The sequence below is a fragment of the Acromyrmex echinatior genome, chromosome 5 (genome assembly GCF_024713525.1).
Source record: "Acromyrmex echinatior isolate Ae372 chromosome 5, ASM2471352v2, whole genome shotgun sequence".
NCBI lineage: Eukaryota > Metazoa > Arthropoda > Insecta > Hymenoptera > Formicidae > Acromyrmex > Acromyrmex echinatior.
Genome location: NC_141856.1, coordinates 2,979,158 through 3,000,099, shown reverse-complemented (window position 1 = coordinate 3,000,099; position 20,942 = coordinate 2,979,158). Strand labels below are relative to the sequence as shown.

At 37.6% G+C, this 20,942-nt stretch overlaps 2 protein-coding genes across 2 annotated transcripts; one reads left to right on the top strand and one right to left on the bottom strand.

Moving 5' to 3' along the window:
• Positions 1-4,675: 4,675 nt before the first annotated feature.
• On the bottom strand, positions 4,676-7,995 carry LOC147909672 (uncharacterized). The gene is made up of 4 exons (XM_087406145.1): positions 7,417-7,995; positions 6,806-7,278; positions 6,121-6,710; positions 4,676-5,121 (listed from the first exon to the last, which is right to left on the bottom strand). Exons 1-4 carry the CDS (start codon positions 7,993-7,995, stop codon positions 4,676-4,678), a joined length of 2,088 nt encoding a protein of 695 aa, XP_087262271.1.
• A 9,253-nt stretch (positions 7,996-17,248) lies between these two features.
• Positions 17,249-20,248, top strand: LOC105144000 (histone-lysine N-methyltransferase SETMAR-like). The gene is made up of 2 exons (XM_087406144.1): positions 17,249-17,309; positions 19,776-20,248. The coding sequence occupies exons 1-2, from the start codon at positions 17,249-17,251 to the stop codon at positions 20,246-20,248; spliced, it is 534 nt and encodes a 177-aa protein (XP_087262270.1).
• Positions 20,249-20,942: the final 694 nt, after the last annotated feature.

The following is a 20,942-nucleotide window of genomic DNA, read 5'->3' as shown; positions in this document are numbered from 1 at the left end:
ATGATTTAAGATATTTTTGTTATAAAAGTGAAGTAAACGATAAATGTATTATTGTGATGTATGTTTGTATTATTGAGATTGATGTGGGCTCCGATGTTTCTATTACAAACAGTAATTTTGTTGAATCGGATAAAATTAAAATAGATAACTGCAATATTAAATATCCTATGGGAGAACAAATTATAATTAAATATAAAACTTTAGTAAAGGTTCGACTTGCAAAATATTATGTAGAACTCCCGATGTTAATTGTCGAAATAAATGATAACTGCATTCTAGATGTTGATTTTCTTAGATTGTTCGGTTTACAGAAGATTTTTACTTTTCTCAATTCAATTACCGAGAGCAATGTTGAATTCAATTGTTCTCGTATTGAAAGCGTTACGATAATTCCGTCAAACTTGACATCCTTATTCGAAGGAAGTTCTCAATATTTAGATAAACTCAAAAAAGAAAGCTTTATCATTTTTTTGAATGAATTTCGCGATGTATTTTCTAACGAAGTTATTGCAGGAAATTGTAAAGTTGGTGAACATGTGATTAAGATAAAGGATTCTCCTCCCATAAAGCAATCTCCTCGATGTATTCCGTTACAAATGTGAAAGGAGGTAAGTGAAATTATTAAGGATATGAAAAACCAACGAGTTATTGAGGAATTCACTAGTCCATGGACGTCACTAGTGGTTTTGGTAAAAAAAAAAGAAAGATAGGACTATGAGATTTTGTGTGGATTTTCAGAAAATAAATGCTCTAACTATAAAAGATTCTTACCCTTTACCTCGAATTGACGATATTCTCGACCAGTGATCAGGTAACATTTGGTTTACTACTTTAGATTTAAAGAGCGGATATTTGCAAATAAAAATTTGCCCGCAAGATAGAGAGATAACGGCCTTTTCGGTTGGCATTGATTTGTGGCAATTTAAAGTTATGCCTTTCGGTTTGTGTAATGCTCCTGCAACGTTTGAACGAGTAATGGAACAAATTTTAAAAGAACATCTCTATAAAATTTGCCTAGTTTATCTCAATGATGTAATTATCTTTGGGAAAACTTTTTGAGAAATGCTGTTAAATTGTAAACAGATTTTTCAACGTCTAAGAAAAGTAAATTTAAAAATTAATCCAAAGAAATGTGTTTTTTTAGCAAAGAAATTAAATAATATTTGGGTTATGTGATATCAGCAGAAGGCATTAATACGGATCCAGAAAAAATAATTGCTGTGAGGGACTGGCCAATTCCACAAAACAAAAAACATTTAAGAAGGTTTCTCGAGTTTTGTTCTTATTACCGTAAATTTGTGAAAGGATTTTTGTCTTGGCAAAACCACTTTATATTTAACGGAAAACGAGGCAAGATTTGTTTGGAAAGAAGAGCATCAGAGTTCGTTTGATCAATTAAAGCCGATCTTGACTTCTTATTCGATTTTGGCATTTCCCAAAATAGAAGGGGAGTATATTCTTGACACTGATGTATCGCATCAAGGAATTGGGGTAGTCTTATCACAAAATCAAGACGGCAAAGAAAAAGTGATTGCATATTTTAATCAAATCTTGAACAAAGCTGAAAAAAACTATTATGTGACGCGCCGTGAACTTCTAGCTATAGTGCAATCAATAAAATCTTTCATCACTATTTGTATGGACAAAAGTTTTTGATACGTACGGATCATGTCTCGCTCAAATGGCTAATCATGTCTCGCTCAAATGGCTTTTCAAGACCTTGAGGGCAAGTTAGTGCTTTGGATGGAAAGACTTCAGCAATATGATTTTGAAGTTATTTATCGCAGAGGTCTTTTTCATAAGAACGCGGATGGGTTATTGAGGCGGCCATACGTGATCAGTGTCGTTATTGTGCGAATATAGAATTAAAGGAAGCCACGAAATAGGAAAGCTAGGTAGGAAGAATTATTCTAGTTGAAGATAATTATGAGAATTGGCGTAAAGAACAAATAGGAGATCCTTACATTTACCTGTTTCTTTCTAAGAAGGAAGCAAGGAAAGAGCGCCTTTTTTGGCAAGAGGTAGCAGCAAAGGATGTTTCCGCCAACGTGTATTGGGATTCCCTACTGGGATTCTCTTGAAGTCAAAGACGGTATACTCTATAAGAAGTGGGAGGTTCCTAATTTGAAGAAAAAGGTTCTCCAGTTTGTACCTGGAAGCTCATAACGCAGATTTTGGAGGAGCTACACAACTTCCCCACATGAAAGCATTTTATCAATAAGACTCTCGATAAAGTGCGGAAACGATTTTTTATTGGCCAACATGTAAACAAGATGTGGAGGAATGGTGCAAAACATGTCAGGTCTGCTTAGCTAGAAGAGATCCGTCTGGAAAAGAAAAATCTCCTTTACTAACATATAATGTAGGAAACCCATTTGAAATAATTCAGATGGATATCCTTGGTCATCTGCCAATAACTTCTTCCGGAAATAAGTATTTATTTGTTATTGTCGATTGTTTTACTAAATAAATGGAAGATTTTTTCCTAAAGAATATAAGATCTAAAATTATCGCAGAAATCTTTCCAAATCAAATTATTTCCAGATACAGCGTTTCCCTAGAGATCCATACTGATCAAGGAAGGAATTTTGAATCGAGAATCTTTCAAGAATTATCACGCTTGTTAAAAATTAAGACAAGAACGATCCTTTTATACTCTCAATCAGACGGACAAGTGGAACGACAGCATCGTACCATTTTAAATTATTTGGCGAAGTTTGTTTCTGAGAATCAGAAAGACCGATGAATTCCACTATATCTGTTGACGTATCGATTTTCTAAGCACGAAACAACTGAGATGACCCCAGCAGAACTGTACTCTGCTCAGAATCTTCGTCTGCCAATTGACTTGTTACGCGGCAGCCCTCCTGAAACTGAAAAAGTGAGTTCTCTGGAAGGCTAGAAAGTGGGAAAAAAGGAAGAGGAAGTGGAAAAGATTCATACAAGTGTAAGAGAGCGAGATATCAAATCCTTACAAACAAAAGCCTGGTACGATCGAAAGGTTAAACAAATTTATTTCAAGGGAGGACAAAAAATTTGGCTATACAATCCTCGAAGAAGAAAACAGAAAACTCTGAAGTTGCAGAATGATTGGGAAGGCCTATATTACATAATAAAAAAATTAAGCGACGTCGGATATTATTTTCGTAAGTCGAATAAGCATAAAAATAAAGTTGTATATTCAAATAAGCTGGCGCCTTATTTAGAAAGACGTTTAGGAGAAACGAGCTAAAAAATAAAAGTTAACAAATCGGAGCCCTATCACTTAAAAAGAATAACACAATTTGTAACCTTATAGTATAAGTTGCGCATGACAATTTGTTTGTTTATAATCTTATGGTGTAAGTTGTGCGAGATATTTTGCTTTCTTAGTTGCAGATTTTACGTTTGCAGGCACATGATGCAGTTTCTGAGGAGGAACTGAAGAGGGGTCCTGCTCGGAAGGGAGGAAGACTCAGAAGGCCTCAAGAATAGGCCGGAGGATTGGGTCCTAGGAGGATCAGAGCTCTGGGAAGCTGCTGTAGTAGCATAGTAGGAAGCAAGAAATTGGTCGGGAGCCCCGAATTCCTTGGAGGCCAACGTTCTTGGGAAAATCATAATTGTCGGGACGACAATTCAAGGGAAGGAGGACAATTTTATGCCCGTATCGACACCGTAGATTGTCACTCGTGAAGTCCTGAAAGTCGCGTTGCTCAACGACACGTGGTTCTGTTATTTAACAAGATTGGCAGGTTTGAATGTGAGCCGTTGCTGTGCTCGGATGTACCTCTCGATCCGCTTATCCTCTCATCGATCGTGTGCTCTGAGCTTTACGTATGTGTGTGTTCTGTATTTTATAATAAACTCTTCTTATTCTTTTTATAATATTCGTGTTGATCATTTCTGTGAGCCGGGAGTGTATGAACGCGTTCGCGAGAATGTCTCCGCGAGCTGGACGTAACAATAGATTTTATTTTACATTGTTTTAAGATATTTTTTATTTTACATTAGGTTTTCATGTCATTTTACTTACTTATTTTATGATATTTTATTTTATTTTATTTATTTATTTTATTTTATTTTTTAGATAGACATATGATTTAGATTAGATTTTACCTTATTTTATTTATTGTTTTATTTTAGATAAATTTTATTTTATTTTAGTCTATTTATTTATCTATTTTTATTTATCTACTTATTTATTTGTTCATGTATTTATTTGTTAATATGAAAAATTCAATGCATAAAATTTCAATGGAAAAATACAAGCTCTCGAGGAGTACTGTGGCATGTTCCTGCGGACTCTGGCTGCGCACAATCTGATTGATCAACTTTAACCATTAATAACTCGGTAAATAATCGTCTGAGCCAAAATTGGCAAAAGAATTTTTAATTCATAATTTTATCCTGTTTCGTTCCTTGAAATATTAAGCTCCCATTTATGCAACACTCTGTATATATATACAGGGTCCATTATAAAAGTAATGCGCATTTTCTGGGAAAAATAGATTTATTGATCGTAGCGGTACAAATGCTCAAAATTTTTCAAAATACTCTCCCCCTGAATCAATACACTTGCGGAGACGTGTCTGCCACGCTTGGAAGGCACGCTGAAACTTCTCGACGGGAATGTCTCTTGTAACATGCTTTTGGATGTTTTCCACGGACTCCCAATGCTTTCCTTTCAGCTCTCTCTTCAGACGGGGAAACAAAAAAAAGTCGCACGGAGCCAAGTCGGGATTGTAAGGGGGCTGGGGGACCACCGGGGTGTTGCTCCGGGCCAGGTAGTTGGCAACGATGAAGGCCGTGTGGCTGGGGGCATTGTCATGGTGGAGCTTGATCGCGGCACAAGCTTCGCGCAGACCTTGCGCATTTGCAGATTCTCCGTCACTATCCCATGTACCGTAAATGTGGACATGTTTAGGGTGTCAGCGATGTACTGGATGCTCAATCGACGGTCGGAACGCAAAACTTTGCACACACGATTCACGTTTTCGTCGGTTCTGGCCGTTATTGGGCGTCCAGAACGGGGTTCGTCGGCGACCTCCTCCCGGTCCTCCTTGAATGCCTTGTGCCACCTCCCGGACTGTGACCTTGAACTGCAGTCGTCCTTGAAGGTCTCTTGAAGCATCTGGAATGTTTCTGGAATGTTGTATTCTTTCCAAGTCGCACGCAAAACTTGATGGCGTATCGCTGTTCAAGCGAACGCTCCACGCGCCGTGTTACAAAGTCGAAAAACACACTTCACGCGGAGGCACTTCACGTCTTTCCATTCAGACTGCTCGGAGAAAACCGGCTGCCTTGGAAGGGCAGACCCCCCACCACATTTCCCGACCCATTTTACCCCGCTGCGATGGATATTCGCGTCACAATAAAATCATGCGCGTTACTTTCATAATGGACCCTGTATGTCTCTTGATAATTATTAAAAATCAAAATTCTTCAAAAAATACTTAATGTAAATGTTACGTCCAAGCTTCAGAATTTTTTGTCTTGAACGAAAGAAGGAATTAGAAGTGGAGGGAGATTAGGGAAGAACGCTACAGACTCCACTCTTGTGATTACTCCGAAGACGTGTGCCACAAGTCGAAAGCACTTTAATGGATCCCAGTTGGGGATGAATGTTGATATGCGATACAATTACCCAATCTGTGACAGTGCATCTGTCGGTCTTCTTTTTAGGTCAAGAAACTTAATGGTCTTTTGATCAGGGATAAGGCTAGTACGATCTTTGGGAAGATGGAATAAATTAGAAGGGCGCCGAAATAAATAATAATCACTGTCCCCCCCATCCTTTTATGAAAGATTGTTGGTTACATATATATATATATACATGCACTCTTTTTGATGCTTCCATGGGTGCTTTCTATATAACTAATCTGTGCTTCGCGGGTTTTCTCCATGTCTTGGTCCATTCTTGATGTGCCAACGTTTCGTAGGCCTTGCAGTCCACTTCATCAGGGCGAGGAGCAGCCTGATACTAAGCTGTTCCTCCAGGTCCTTCCTTTTTATGTTACGCTACTTGTTGAGGTGGGAGTTTTTTGGTGGTGGAGGGGGGGGGAGGTTAGAGTGATGGGGGAGACAGATAGTGGAATCTTGGTCGGTCTTTGCTGGTCGGGAGGATAGTCTTCCATATCTTACTTATGTTATAGCCATTATCCCTGTTTAGATTGTTAGGGTGTTTTTGTATTTCTATGGCTTCTCTGTATTTTCTTGGGAAGTATGATGTGGTGTTGGTTATTGTGGTTGCTTGGTCAAACAGTATTTGATGTCCTGTTTCGACATTATGTTCTGATAGTGCCGACTGTGTGACGTGTTTCAGTCTGACGTCTCGTTGGTGTTCTTTTATCCGTAGGTTTATCATTCTCCCGGTTTCCCCGATGTATACTTGTCCGCAGGAACACGGTATTCTGTATACTCCTGCGGAACTGAGTGGCGGTCTTGGATCTTTGGGATTTCTTAAGATTTGTCCTATCTTCTTGGGTGATTTGTAGATAGTTCGGATATTGTGTTTGTTCAATATCCTGCCGATCCGGTCTGTAGTTCCTTTGACGTAAGGGAGAATGATTAGGGTCCTGTCGTCTGTTTGTGTGTTCGGAGCCGTTGTCTTGTTTGTGTGTTTGTTGATTATTTTGGTTATGTCTATTTTGTCGTGTCCGTTGTTTTGTAGGGCCTGTTTTAGGTGATTTATTTCTGTCCGTAGATGTCCTCTGTCGGAGTTGGCGAAGGCTCTGTGTACCAGTGAGTTTATTATGATTATTTTTGTGCTGGGTGGTGGTGTGACTCAGCATGTAAGTATCTGTCCGTGTGTGTTGTTTTTCTGTACACTTGATGCCCTAGGGTGCCGTTGGCCTCCTTTGACACCAGCACATCTAGGAATGGGAGTTTCCCGTTTTCCTCTATGTCTATGGTAAAACGGATATTGGGGTGTTGTTTGTTGAGGTGGATGAGGAATTTTCGGAGTTCAGATCTGCCGTGTCTCCATATCACAATTGTGTCGTCTACGTACCGGAACCAGACTTCTGGTTTCTTTGGTGCTTTCCTGAGAGCCTCTTTCTCGAAGTGTTCCATGAAGATGTTAGCGATTACAGGAGAAATGGGAGAGCCCATAGCTGCTCCTGACGTTTGTTCGTAGAAATGGTTGTCGTAAGAGAAGTACGTGGTCGTTAGGCAGTGCTCTATTAGTGGGATGAGGTCGGAGGAGACTTTTTGTAAGGTTTTTATTATGTTAATCGTATCTTTTATTGGGACTTGTGTAAACAGGGATTCTACGTCGAAGCTAACGAATAGATCTGTGGGCTGTAGTCAGATTTTTTGGATTTTATGTATGAAGTCCGTTGAGTTGGTTATGAATGATTCTGTTTTTCCAGTCAGAGGTTGTAATGTTTTTGCTAGGAAGCGGGATAGGTTAAATGTCGGGGACTTTATGGCGCTAACAATTGGTCTGAGGGGGACGTTGGGTTTGTGTATTTTTGGTAGTCCATATAGTCTCGGTGGGAGAGGGTTTGTGGGTTTTAATGTTTTTTTGGTTGCGTTTGGGATGTTGCTTTTTTCCACAAGGTCCCTGGTGTTCTGTGTGATTGTGTTGGTTGGATCCTTGTCAAGCTTTCTATACGTTTTATCCGAGAGCAGACCTTTCATCTTTTTCTTGTAGTCTGATGTGTTTATGACTACTGTCATGTTGCCCTTGTCGGCTGGCAGCATGATGTCTGTGTCCCTGTTTAGGTCTTGTAGGGCCAATCGCTCCTGTCTGGTGATGTTTGATGACGGGGGTTTGGCTTTGGACAGGACGTTGGCTACCTGTCTGCGGATATCGTCTGCCTGCTCTGAAGGGAGCCGATAGATGGTTGACTCTATTTGGTTGATCATTTCCTCTTTTGGAATTTTCTTAGGTGCCACCGCGAAATTAGGGCCTTTGGCCAGTGCGGATATAGTGTTTTGGGACAGGTTTTTGTTCGATACGTTTTTGACGTAATGTAGGGGGGGGTTTGGTTTTTTGTGAGGGGCGAGGTTCATATATTTCTGTTTCTGTCTATCAGAGGATTGGGTAAAAATTAGTCTGGCTTGTTCATATGTAATGCGGTCCAGGGTTTGCCAGATGTCATGTCGTAGCGTGGCGGATAGGAACAGATGCAGTTTAAAGATGTTGTGGGAGATCTGGGCTATTCGTGACTTAGTGAAATGTCCTCCAAAACATCCTCCACAAAACCAGCCTTATCCTTATCAAAGAACGTATCCATTTCACTAAATTACGAATAGCCCAGATCTCCCACAACATCTTTAAACTGCATCTGTTCCTATCCGCCACGCTACGACATGACATCTGGCAAATCCTGGACCGCATTACATATAAACAAGCCAGACTAATTTTTACCCAATCCTCTGATAGACAGAAACAGAAATATATGAACCTCGCCCCTCACAAAAAACCAAACCCCCCCCTACATTACGTCAAAAACGTATCGAACAAAAACCTGTCCCAAAACACTATATCCGCACTGGCCAAAGGCCCTAATTTCGCGGTGGCACCTAAGAAAATTCCAAAAGAGGAAATAATCAACCAAATAGAGTCAACCATCTATCGGCTCCCTTCAGAGCAGGCAGACGATATCCGCAGACAGGTAGCCAACGTCCTGTCCAAAGCCAAACCCCCGTCATCAAACATCACCAGACAGGAGCGATTGGCCCTACAAGACCTAAACAGGGACACAGACATCATGCTGCCAGCCGACAAGGGCAACATGACAGTAGTCATAAACACATCAGACTACAAGAAAAAGATGAAAGGTCTGCTCTCGGATAAAACGTATAGAAAGCTTGACAAGGATCCAACCAACACAATCACACAGAACACCAGGGACCTTGTGGAAAAAAGCAACATCCCAAACGCAACCAAAAAAACATTAAAACCCACAAACCCTCTCCCACCGAGACTATATGGACTACCAAAAATACACAAACCCAACGTCCCCCTCAGACCAATTGTTAGCGCCATAAAGTCCCCGACATTTAACCTATCCCGCTTCCTAGCAAAAACACTACAACCTCTGACTGGAAAAACAGAATCACTCATAACCAACTCAACGGACTTCATACATAAAATCCAAAAAATCCGACTACAGCCCACAGATCTATTCGTTAGCTTCGACGTAGAATCCCTGTTTACACAAGTCCCAATAAAAGATACGATTAACATAATAAAAACCTTACAAAAAGTCTCCTCCGACCTCATCCCACTAATAGAGCACTGCCTAACGACCACGTACTTCTCTTACGACAACCATTTCTACGAACAAACGTCAGGAGCAGCTATGGGCTCTCCCATTTCTCCTGTAATCGCTAACATCTTCATGGAACACTTCGAGAAAGAGGCTCTCAGGAAAGCACCAAAGAAACCAGAAGTCTGGTTCCGGTACGTAGACGACACAATTGTGATATGGAGACACGGCAGATCTGAACTCCGAAAATTCCTCATCCACCTCAACAAACAACACCCCAATATCCGTTTTACCATAGACATAGAGGAAAACGGGAAACTCCCATTCCTAGATGTGCTGGTGTCAAAGGAGGCCAACGGCACCCTAGGGCATCAAGTGTACAGAAAAACAACACACACGGACAGATACTTACATGCTGAGTCACACCACCACCCAGCACAAAAACAATCATAATAAACTCACTGGTACACAGAGCCTTCGCCATCTCCGACAGAGGACATCTACGGACAGAAATAAATCACCTAAAACAGGCCCTACAAAACAACGGACACAACAAAATAGACATAACCAAAATAATCAACAAACACACAAACAAGACAACGGCTCCGAACACACAAACAGACGACAGGACCCTAATCATTCTCCCTTACGTCAAAGGAACTACAGACCGGATCGGCAGGATATTGAACAAACACAATATCCGAACTATCTACAAATCACCCAAGAAGATAGGACAAATCTTAAGAAATCCCAAAGATCCAAGACCGCCACTCAGTTCCGCAGGAGTATACAGAATACCGTGTTCCTGCGGACAAGTATACATCGGGGAAACCGGGAGAATGGTAAACCTACGGATAAAAGAACACCAATGAGACGTCAGACTGAAACACGTCACACAGTCGGCACTATCAGAACATAACGTCGAAACAGGACATCAAATACTGTTTGACCAAGCAACCACAATAACCAACACCACATCATACTTCCCAAGAAAATACAGAGAAGCCATAGAAATACAAAAACACCCTAACAATCTAAACAGGGATAATGACTATAACATAAGTAAGATATGGAAGACTATCCTCCCGACCAGCAAAGACCGACCAAGATGTCACTATCTGTCTCCCCCATCACTCTAACCTCCCCCCCCCCTCCATCACCAAAAAACTCCCATCTCAACAAGTAGCGTAACATAAAAAGGAAGGACCTAGAGGAACAGCTCAGTATCAGGCTGCTCCTCGCCCTGATGAAGTGGACTGCAAGGCCTACGAAACGTTGACACATCAAGAATGGACCAAGACATGGAGAAAACCCGTGAAGCACAGATTAGTTATATACATGCACTTTAAATAATAATACTAAAAAACTAAGCTAACATCTAGGTTTTATGGCAATATATGTATGTGTGTGTGTGTTTATGTGGGGTGACGTGGTGCGGTCAAAGGGAGGGAGAACTTTACAGACTCGGCAAGGGTTTCAAGTGATTGAAAGATCTCATCGAAGAATTTATTGTCCTCAGAAGGGACGGGGAGAAAGAGAGAGGAGGAATTGCGAGGTGTGGAGAATCTGTCAGGGTAAGAGAGTAAGAAGGGGAAGGAAAATCAAAATTTAGGGATGGAAGGGATGAAGGATCGTTTTCGGTCAAATCCACCACAGAAATCGCTGAGGGTGAGAGCTTCTCTTGAATAATTGGCTTTTTATGGGCCTTCTCCAGCTGACCACGGGGTTCTTTGAAGATGAAAGTTCCCGACTGAATTTTAATGATTATCGGAATCCCCCTTTTTTTAAGTGCCTCAATCTTGGCTCGCTTCTTTCAACTCGCCCGACGGCGATTGTGCTTTATCATCTACATTAGAAATTTCCCTTTTTAATTTAAGGAGTTATGATATCGAAATTGATGAAGAGTATTTGCATTGGAAGGAAAAAAGAGAAAAGAAAAAACAAAAACAAAAATAAATAAAATGAGGTGATTTGAATCACTCAAAGCGCATTATCGCTTTGAGTGATAATAGAGACCGAGAAATGAGTGAATTACTCAAAGCGGTTTGCTGTTCTAAGTAATCCGAAAGAGAGAGAGAGAGAAAGAGAGGGAGGGAGAGAGAGAGAGAGAGAGAATTTTTACAAGAGTTTTATCGCTTCATGTAATCGGAAAGAATGAATATGAATCACTCGATGCGTTTTACTGCTTCAAGTATCAAGAATAATAAGGAAATGTAATCACTTGAATCTCTTTACCGCTTCAAATAATCACGAAAAGCATTTTACCGCTTCATGTAATAGGAAGAATAAAGAAATGTAATCGCTCAAAGCGCTTTATCACCTTAAGTAATCACGAGAATCATTTTATTGTTTCATGTAATAGGAAGAATAAGAATGAATTACCTGAAGCTTTCTACCGCTCCAAGTAAAGGTGAAGTGATAAAGAGAAGTAACTACTCAAAGTGCTCAAAGTGCTTTACCGCTTCGAGTAATCATAATAAAGAGAGAATTACGAGAAGCGTTTTACTGCTTCAGATAATCAGAAGAAATGAGTATGACCTGCTCGAAACATTCCAGTAATATAATTAATTGTTTTAAACAAATATGAAATGGAAAAGAATGGTTTTATCAGACAGCCAGGAAATGGATGGGAGTCGAAAAATGGCAATTTCTGCAATGGTTCGTTTCATACTAATGAAAATGTTTTTCGAAGTATTGAGGAATTAATTACTCACTATCTCTTCAATTGAACGAGAGGATAACGGTAATGAATCTTTCAAACAACTTGGCCAGAAGATGGGGCTGGTAGTGCGGGCTCTCGAAGAAGTTGGTCTTGAATATTAAGGGAAACCGATTCAGGAACGATGTTTTATACAACCGATCGGGAAAACTTCACGCACTAACCGAGACTATGGTTTCGGAATTACAGAAACTGATGGTGTATTACTGATTGTGTTCCTCAAAGAGGCCTCGTATTTATATTCGTGGGGACAATATGTCCTTCTTTGTTTTTGGCAGTAGGTCATTCTAGTCTTCTAGGAATTGAACACTTGGAGGAATCGGATTGGTGGATGTTTGTAATTAGTCTTATCTAACTCCGAAAACGCGCGAGCAACGTCAAATACTGGTAAACAAAGCTTTAATGTAAAAGATTTATTGGACAATGATTGACCTTCTGTCCCCGTGACTTGACTAACTCTGAGTCCTGTCGATTAAATTTGTCACTAGAAAAATTTTAATTATTTTATCAGTATTTGGTTTGCTATATTAAATAAAAATTATTTATTTCCTAATAACACAATGAACGTTCGATATAAATTTTCTATGAAAGAAAAGACTCGTGGAGTCTCTCTCTGGACGTAACATAAATATTAATTTAAATTAATCTAGTTGTTAAGATTACATTTGTTCCTAAAACAGTTAGTTTAATAATAAATAAACTTCACAATTAAGTAATGTATTATATGTAAATATAAAAATTAGTTCAGTATTAATTTCAATACTTATACGAAAGATTTTATTCTAATAATATTAATAATATTATGAAATATGATAATTAATTGTGATTTTATACCTAATTTAAATGAAAAGCTAACACATTTTTTAACGTGCAGATTAAAACGAATCACATAAAGTCTTTAGAATGAAAAGCATTATAAATTTTTTAAAAACTTATCCTTACTCACAGTTTTAAGGACTAATGACTATTTTTATAAATATACAATATACAATAATTTTACAATATACATTAATTTTTAATTTCTCTCCTCTGTTAAACTACTTTTAGAGTTCCAATCAGTAATCGCAATAACTGTTATCACAATAATCTGAAATTGACGTCAATGAAATATTATCTTTTGGGAGAGGGGGTGGGGTCATCATGGCTCGCGGGAAACAGGGCCCGCCATGTTATTCTCTTTCTTTCACCCATTATAAGGTGCAGTTCTCTTCCTCCAACTCATTGAGACCCTATACTCATGCTCTCTCTCTTCCTCCCATTGCAGTTCCATATCTACCGCATTATTCGCGCGTTCTCTTTCTCCCGTTACAGTCCTATACCTATCATCTTATTCATGCTCTCCCGCTTCCTCTCATTGCAGTCCCATACCTACCATTTTATTCCCTCTTCTTCCCCTGTTATATTTTCGTGTCTTTTCTTATCGATTTTATTAAATGGGTATTATTAAGATAGATATTTATTCAACGATTTTAAAATGATATGGCCTAGCGTGATAATGTCTGAATCTAAATGTAATAATTTTTAGTTGTATAATGAGCGCCTTATCAACTAATTTAATATACGGAGCATGACGAAGGAAGGTGTAGAGACAAAGGAATAAATAATTTTAAATATAGAGTAATATTTATTAATATTTATTAATAATAAAAAAAACTCTCAATAAATAAACTAATATTAGTATTAATTCAGGCAAATAAGAGTTAGAACTTCTTGTTTTTTTTTTTGTCCGACAAAAAGGCATTGTATTTATATTTAAATACAATATTTTAAAATATAATAATAAAAATGAGATACTTACCATTAATTCCACATTTTCTCGGGCTCATTGATCATACGAACGAAATCCGAATAAATAATGCATGTCGAAAATATCGAAGAGCACTCAATTTAAATAAAAATTATTATAATACTGTAATTACGTCGTAATTACAATATTATAATAATTTTTTATTATATTATTGTTTATTATATTATTGTAGAATATATATATATATAATATATTAATAATAAAAAATTTAAATATTAAAATAAAAATCATGTAGGAAAGAAAATATTTTATTGATATTTGCCGGAAGATATGCTCCCAGCATACTTTTTGTATCGCGACGCTCCTGGAGTACAGCGTTACGTGGGCTCGGCCGCCAAGTCTCGAGTGGTAGTGGGGGTCGCCTCAGGAATCTGCTTGAAATGGGCAACTAATTCCGAGCACTGTTATACGTGATAATGCAAATCTGTTGATCCTGTTCAAATAGGATGGTACCAATCTGAAACATATATACAATGTAAATACCGACATTAATCTTACGAAGATTTTTGTGAATTGTATCGCTGTTGTTGGCAGCGAAAGTATGGATTCGTTGTGATAGACAAAGACAGTGCGCTCACAAATGGATGATATAAAAAAAGAATTTAATGAGTATGCGATATTGTAACGTGGTTAGTCGTTGTAGATACGTCACTTACGCAATGTTCCCTCTCGAGTATAACATGGATTGTGAAAGAGTAGCAAAGCAGATTGCAAAAATGTGCAGTGATTCGAAACCAGTGATCGTAAAAAGTATCGCGCTTTGAAAACCAATAAAATAAAAGAAGACATAGTGCTGGAGAGACACTTTCAGCCTAGCATCGAATCTCTAAAACAAATTGTTGAAAACACCGCTGGCAAGGAATCAGCCGATTAAGAAAGAAGTAAATGTTGCAAAGGATAAAATTATTAAGAAAAGAAAACCTAAAGATAACGAAGATAACGAAGATAACGAAGATGATAATAATGGTTTCTGGATAAAGCATGACTTCAATTAACACACCATCGCCTAAAAAGCAACGCATAAAGGAATCGATTGTCATGTCGGATTCATTTAATTCTACATGGACCGCATCACGCAAATTATCGTAGGAACATTTATTCTTCCTTAGCCGAAGACATTTATGAAATGCCCAATGAACCGCTTGAAATGTTAGTTAAACAGTCTTTGCAAACGCAACAAGTTCGTGAGGAGTTGCATGATCAACGGGAGCCTTTGGGACAAAAATACATAAACATGCTTCTCGGTGGCGATAGAAAAAAAGGAGATCGATCATGGTGTATTCTCTCAGCGAGAACAGCACGATGCTCGGTGATAAACAATTCGATTTAGACACGATTGATTTCCTGATCATAGATGTAGTAAAATACGAAGGTACACCTGGGTTGTACGAATTAATTTTCAAAAGAATTCCCGACGACACTATTTACACAGAGAATGATAAACTAGCATATAAAAGTATACTGTTGGCAACGAATGCTCATAGCCGCAGTCATAAATAAAGCCGCGGATAATCCAATAGTGGGTAGCAAAGAATACAAATATAAAAATATAAAAGCATCCTTGGTGTCAGGTAAAATACAAGTTGGAACGGGCATATCACGCGCTAGGAAACTAAAACAACAAGTTAGGTGAAAAAGTCGGAAAAGGTGTAATACCGCGTGCCATGACTCTAAATAAAAATAAAATCGATTATGTTCATTCGGACGATACACAGTGCGAAAAATATGTGTATGATTCGAATCGTTTCTCTACTGATATTTAAAGTCTCCTCCATCATTTTTAGTGATGCATTGCGATCATTTGCAACAAAATCACGTACTTTTTCGATCATTTCGGGTGTTCGAACCAAAATTGGCCGTCCTGATTTTTTGTCATCTTCAAGGGTCTCTCTGCCTTCCAAAAAACGCTTATGTCACTCAAAAACAGCTGTAAGACCTAGACATTGACTGCCGTAAACTTGTTGCATCGATCGGAATGTTTCTGATGCACTTTTACCAAGTTTTGCGTTAAATTTAATCACTGCTCTTTGTTCCATATTAAAATTTCTACCTCGACCAAAATCTTGTTTAACATGAACTGTCATATCTTCGTTATATGTCAACCAAAATGAATGAAACTTTGACAGATGATAGCAAAATGTTCAACCTTTAAAATGCATGTTTGAACGCACAGATGTCGCCATTGGTTACTGAGATGTGGTTCGTGTCCGGGAACATATTTGTCGCACTGTGTATATCTAGTTGAAATAGTGTTGTGCAAAAAGGGGAATGACGTTTATATGAAATGGCTGGAATTTTGTAATTCATACACACACAATTCAGGGATACTCAAAAACAATGTGTTATAAATGAATATATTTCTACGAATTATATATCAGTATATATTTATTACAATATGTAAACATGTAATTGAGATTTTTCTTTAATTAAAAAATATATAATATAAACATACAAAAATAAGTTTTTTTTTTATTACAAATACATAAGTGTACAGAAATGAAATTCATTTTACTTATTTCTCTTTTTTTTTTATATAGTAATATTTTATAATGTAGTGCCCATGGCAGTGTGTCTGTAGAATCTGACATAATGTATCGCTTGTCATCGTATGAACTTAGAGCAATTTTTGTTTCCGATATAGTGTATACTTCTTGCAATTTCGATCTTATGCACGATTGCCTATGCTTCTTTTCGTTATTTAGAAATCGCATGTAATCATCAAATGTCGCTATAACGTTACTACTTTTGACTCCTTTCTTCGTATTCTTTTTCCCATCGACGTGCAAGGCGTATATTTTTATTTTAAACCCAACGAATTGATCGAGCCGTTGTTTTCATCTTTCATTAAGCCCGGAACTTTTTTATTAGCTAGCTGAATACTATACGCATTGTCAACCGCATCGTTAGTGTCGAATCGATTAATAACACGTTTTATAATATTGTAGACGTTGTCGCACTCGATGTAGTAAATAAGACTATCCATATCAGTGTAATACATAACTTTATAATTTTCACGAAATAGCGGTGCAATGTCCTCGTGGTGAAATTCGTACGAACATGTCTTGTATATATCAATGATACACATATCCACATATATCGGTTTTGTCGAATTTCGCCTCGAGTTTACGCATTTCTATCGCGACTAGATTTTCGGAAAAAACGCTTCTACAAAAGTTTGGTTTCGCGATCATTCCCTCCGCACCGTATCTCTCGTCCCAACGCGTTACAAGTCACACTTCGACGTGATTGCGCACGTTCTCCATGGTTTAACCAAATACAGTATTATTCATTAATTTATACAAATTTTTCTTAAACTCGTTGATGACAAAAGTTATAAACTTTGTATTGAGTTCGATGTATTTGCGAGCCACACATGGAGATTGTAGTACTAAATTTTTGCGATATTAAAACCGTGACGGTTACATTGCTGTAGATTATGATAATGAATTACGTAACGCTTCTTATACAACGTAGCGAAGAGCTTTTTTTCTCGCTTGTCGGGTGGTTTCTCGCGTATCGGATAGAATGGTAGATCTGTGTGAACGTCGTGAAGATGTTGCGGCTACTCCAAGTCTACCTCGAGAACGTAATCCGTGAATCTGTCGCGATGGTCGTAACATCAAAATTTTCTACATCGTCGATTTATCGAAAATCGCCATATGGTAATGGTTGATACATTGCCCAACCGTACAGGTTGTTAACATCAAAGTCGATTGTTTCTATGAATCGTGCGACTGCATTTGTTGTTAGCCTGTGCATATTTGTTTGAACATTGGCTCACGTATACCGCCTTCGAATGTGTCAATGTTCGTAAGAAGTTCGAATTTTATACGTGTATGTTTCGATATCGCATCCCATGTAAAACTCGGTAGAGTATAATAATACGCGGGATCGAGCCCGTAACTTAGTAACTGTTACGGAAATTTTCGAAAACGTCGGGTAACAATAAAACGTCTGTCTTTAAATACAGATCGCTATATTCATCGAGCGTTTAAATGGAGAATCGCTGCCACACAGCGTACGCGTAATCGCTTTCGGATATCACCTGTCAGTGAGCTGTAAAATAATTCGCGATGATAACTCGGTTTCCTCTAACTTTTCGACGCAGTCAATGTACTCGTACGGAAATATGTCTTTGCGTGTGAGAAGATCGAAATCGTCTGCGCTGAGGTTAAAAAATTCTGGCCGTGTAATTTTCCATTTATCTTTATTGAGATATGACGCCAATTTTTCTAAATTGATACTGAGAAATTTATAAGTCAATCATAAATCAATAAAACGTAATTTTATATATTTTTTCTTATTATTTGTAATGTCGTCATGTTTTGTCAAGGAAATATATTTTTCTTTTGTTGTAGGAAATATATCTATATACGTTCTTTATACATGATAGTTATATTTGATAATAAAATGCGCGTCGTATCCCGATAAATTATAAAAAACTATGGGAATGCAATATGAATCTTTGTAATTCAAGTTGCAATTTAAATGTGCGATATCTTTGTATCAAGTGATCAAGTGACAATGATCGTGTACCCGCTTGTTATCTGGCGCAAACAGTTTATCACATATGTGGCAATGCGTAGCGTTGTTAAAATTTATCATATCATTTCGCGTAAAATCTGTCATGCGAACGTTAGTGGACAAAATAATCTTTATTTTACGCTAAGTTTCTAAGTTCCTCGGCGAACCGCGACGAAATTTATATAACAAATCGTCATACGAACAGCGGACATAATATGCTAAATTAAATACTCGATGATGCTGGAACGTGTAGCCGGACGTTTCGATATCCCAGACGTTTTCGTTTATCCCTCTCCGTTTTCTTCAGGATGCATTCCAGGTTGGCGTAGATCATGACCGGGATACATTTCTTCCTGATATAGTTGCCGAAGCTCAACCATTTGTCGTCTTCGCTCGGTAATTTGATGGCACAGTCGTTTATTTTTTCTATTGTGTGGATCTCTAGTTTTGCATTTGAACTAAAAAGTGTAAGCATCTGAAAAAAGAAAATTTATTAATTTCTTAAAGAACTTTTTTAGTACAAAAAATTTTTACGTAATTTTTAATTATATATACATATTGGTCGCTAAAGACAGACTTTTCATTAAAAAAGTTTTAAGAAAATGTATATTTTTAGTCTGTTTTTACCTTTGATAAAATTTTCACAACACCATGTTATCACTGTATGCAAATAGGACACATGTTACACGGCATTATTTGATAAAGAAAACCTTTGCATTCTGAACAGTAGTAATCTTTGAGAAGCGCACACATGTCGGTATCATTTTTTTGAACAGCACGAAGACTTGAAAATTGATTTATTCTTACGACGTATGATGAGCAATATCTTCCATGACCATCAGTGTAATAGAATTCAATGCAGCATATCTTTTTCCTAGGACGTAAGGTGTCTACTTAAGCTCGATTTCAATCTCGATATATTATTTTTTTGATTATATCATCATCGTTCTCCATATCACTACCAAAACACGAATTATTTGACAACACTGAGAGAAAGGATTTTGTTAATTTAGCAAGCCATCAGAATCTTTAACCGGTGATCAGTGAATATGTGACAACATATTTTGTTGTTGTGTTTGCTGCTAGTCTGCTATACCAACCAATTATTATTAGTAACAGAAGCAAACTATTATATATAGAATCTAATCTATCTTTTGGATAGACTTTAGGCTCGTTCAAATGTGCACAGTCAATAGGAAGAATACTTGATTAGAATTGGTTAATTTCTTCAGGATTTGAGATCCTGCAATCGTCTACTTTTATATATATATATATAAAATATATGAGTATGGGAAAAAGTTCGTGGCGTTTTTCCACTACATGATATTAAATGCTCAGTACTCGGTAACTACTAATCGCATCGACAACACTAAATGTGTTTAAAAAGTGACATTTCAACCTTTGTTTTGAGCCGAAAAAGATTGAAATTGGTGAAATGGATCAAAATTATTTATTATTTTATTTTATTTTGAAAATGAAAATAATAAGGAAAAAATTCGCTACATTTTGCAATATTACTACGATAAAGGCAAGAACGCTGCACAGGCTTGTGACAAAATTTGTGCTACTTACGGTGAAGATACTCTATCAAAACCAACAGCACGGAAATGGTTCGCTCGTTTTCGTCCTAGAAATTTCGATGTAAAAGATGAACCTCGCTCCGGTCGACCAATCACTGAAAAGTCCGATGAAATCATGGAAAAAGTCAAGCGTGATAAGTATGTGAGCATTGTGGAGATTGCCAGGGAACTAGGCATCGACCACAAAACAGTTTTAAATCATTTACACAAAGATGGATACAAAAAGAAGCTCGATATTTGGGTTCCTCACGAGTTGAGTGTTAAAAACATGATGGACCGAATTAACATTTGCGATACGCCACTGAAACGGAATGAAATTGAGCCATTTCTGAAGAGAATGATAATTGGTGATGAAAAATGGATCGCGTACGATAATCGAATTCTCAAAAGATCGTGGATAATGGAAGAAGAGAAGGCATAAGCAATTGCAAAACCTGGATTGATGACGAAGAAGGTGTTGTTGTGTGTGTAGTGGGATTGGAAAGGAATCGTTCATTATGAGCTGTTATCGCCCGATCACAATTAATTCCGAACTCTACTGTGAACAATTGCAGAGATTACAACAAGCAATTGAGAGGAAGCAGCCAGAATTAATCAATAGGAGGGGGTGTCGTCTTCCATCATAACAACGCTCGACCACACACATCTTTGATAACTCGGCAAAAATTGCGAGAGCTTGGCTGGAAAGTCTTAATGTATCCACCGTACAGTCCTGACGTAGCATCCTTAGATTATTATTTGTTTAAGTCTTTGCAGAACTCTCTTAATGGTGTAAAGCTGGCTTCAAAAGAGGCCCATGAAAATCACTTGAAGCAGTTTTTCGATCAGAAACTACAGAAGTTCTATCGCGATGGGATTATGGTTCTGCCCCAGAAAAAATGGCAAAATATTATTGAAAATAATGGAGCATATTTGATTTAAATAAATTGATTTTAATACTCTAAGAAAAACATTTGAATTTTACTAAAAAACACTTTTTCTCACACCCTATATATATATATGAGTCTCTTATTTGCTAACGATACTATTGATTATTTATTACAATGACGAATTAATTTGTAATTATAACAAATCAATCGGTTTTTTAACAAATATCACATTTGCTTTCCCTTAAT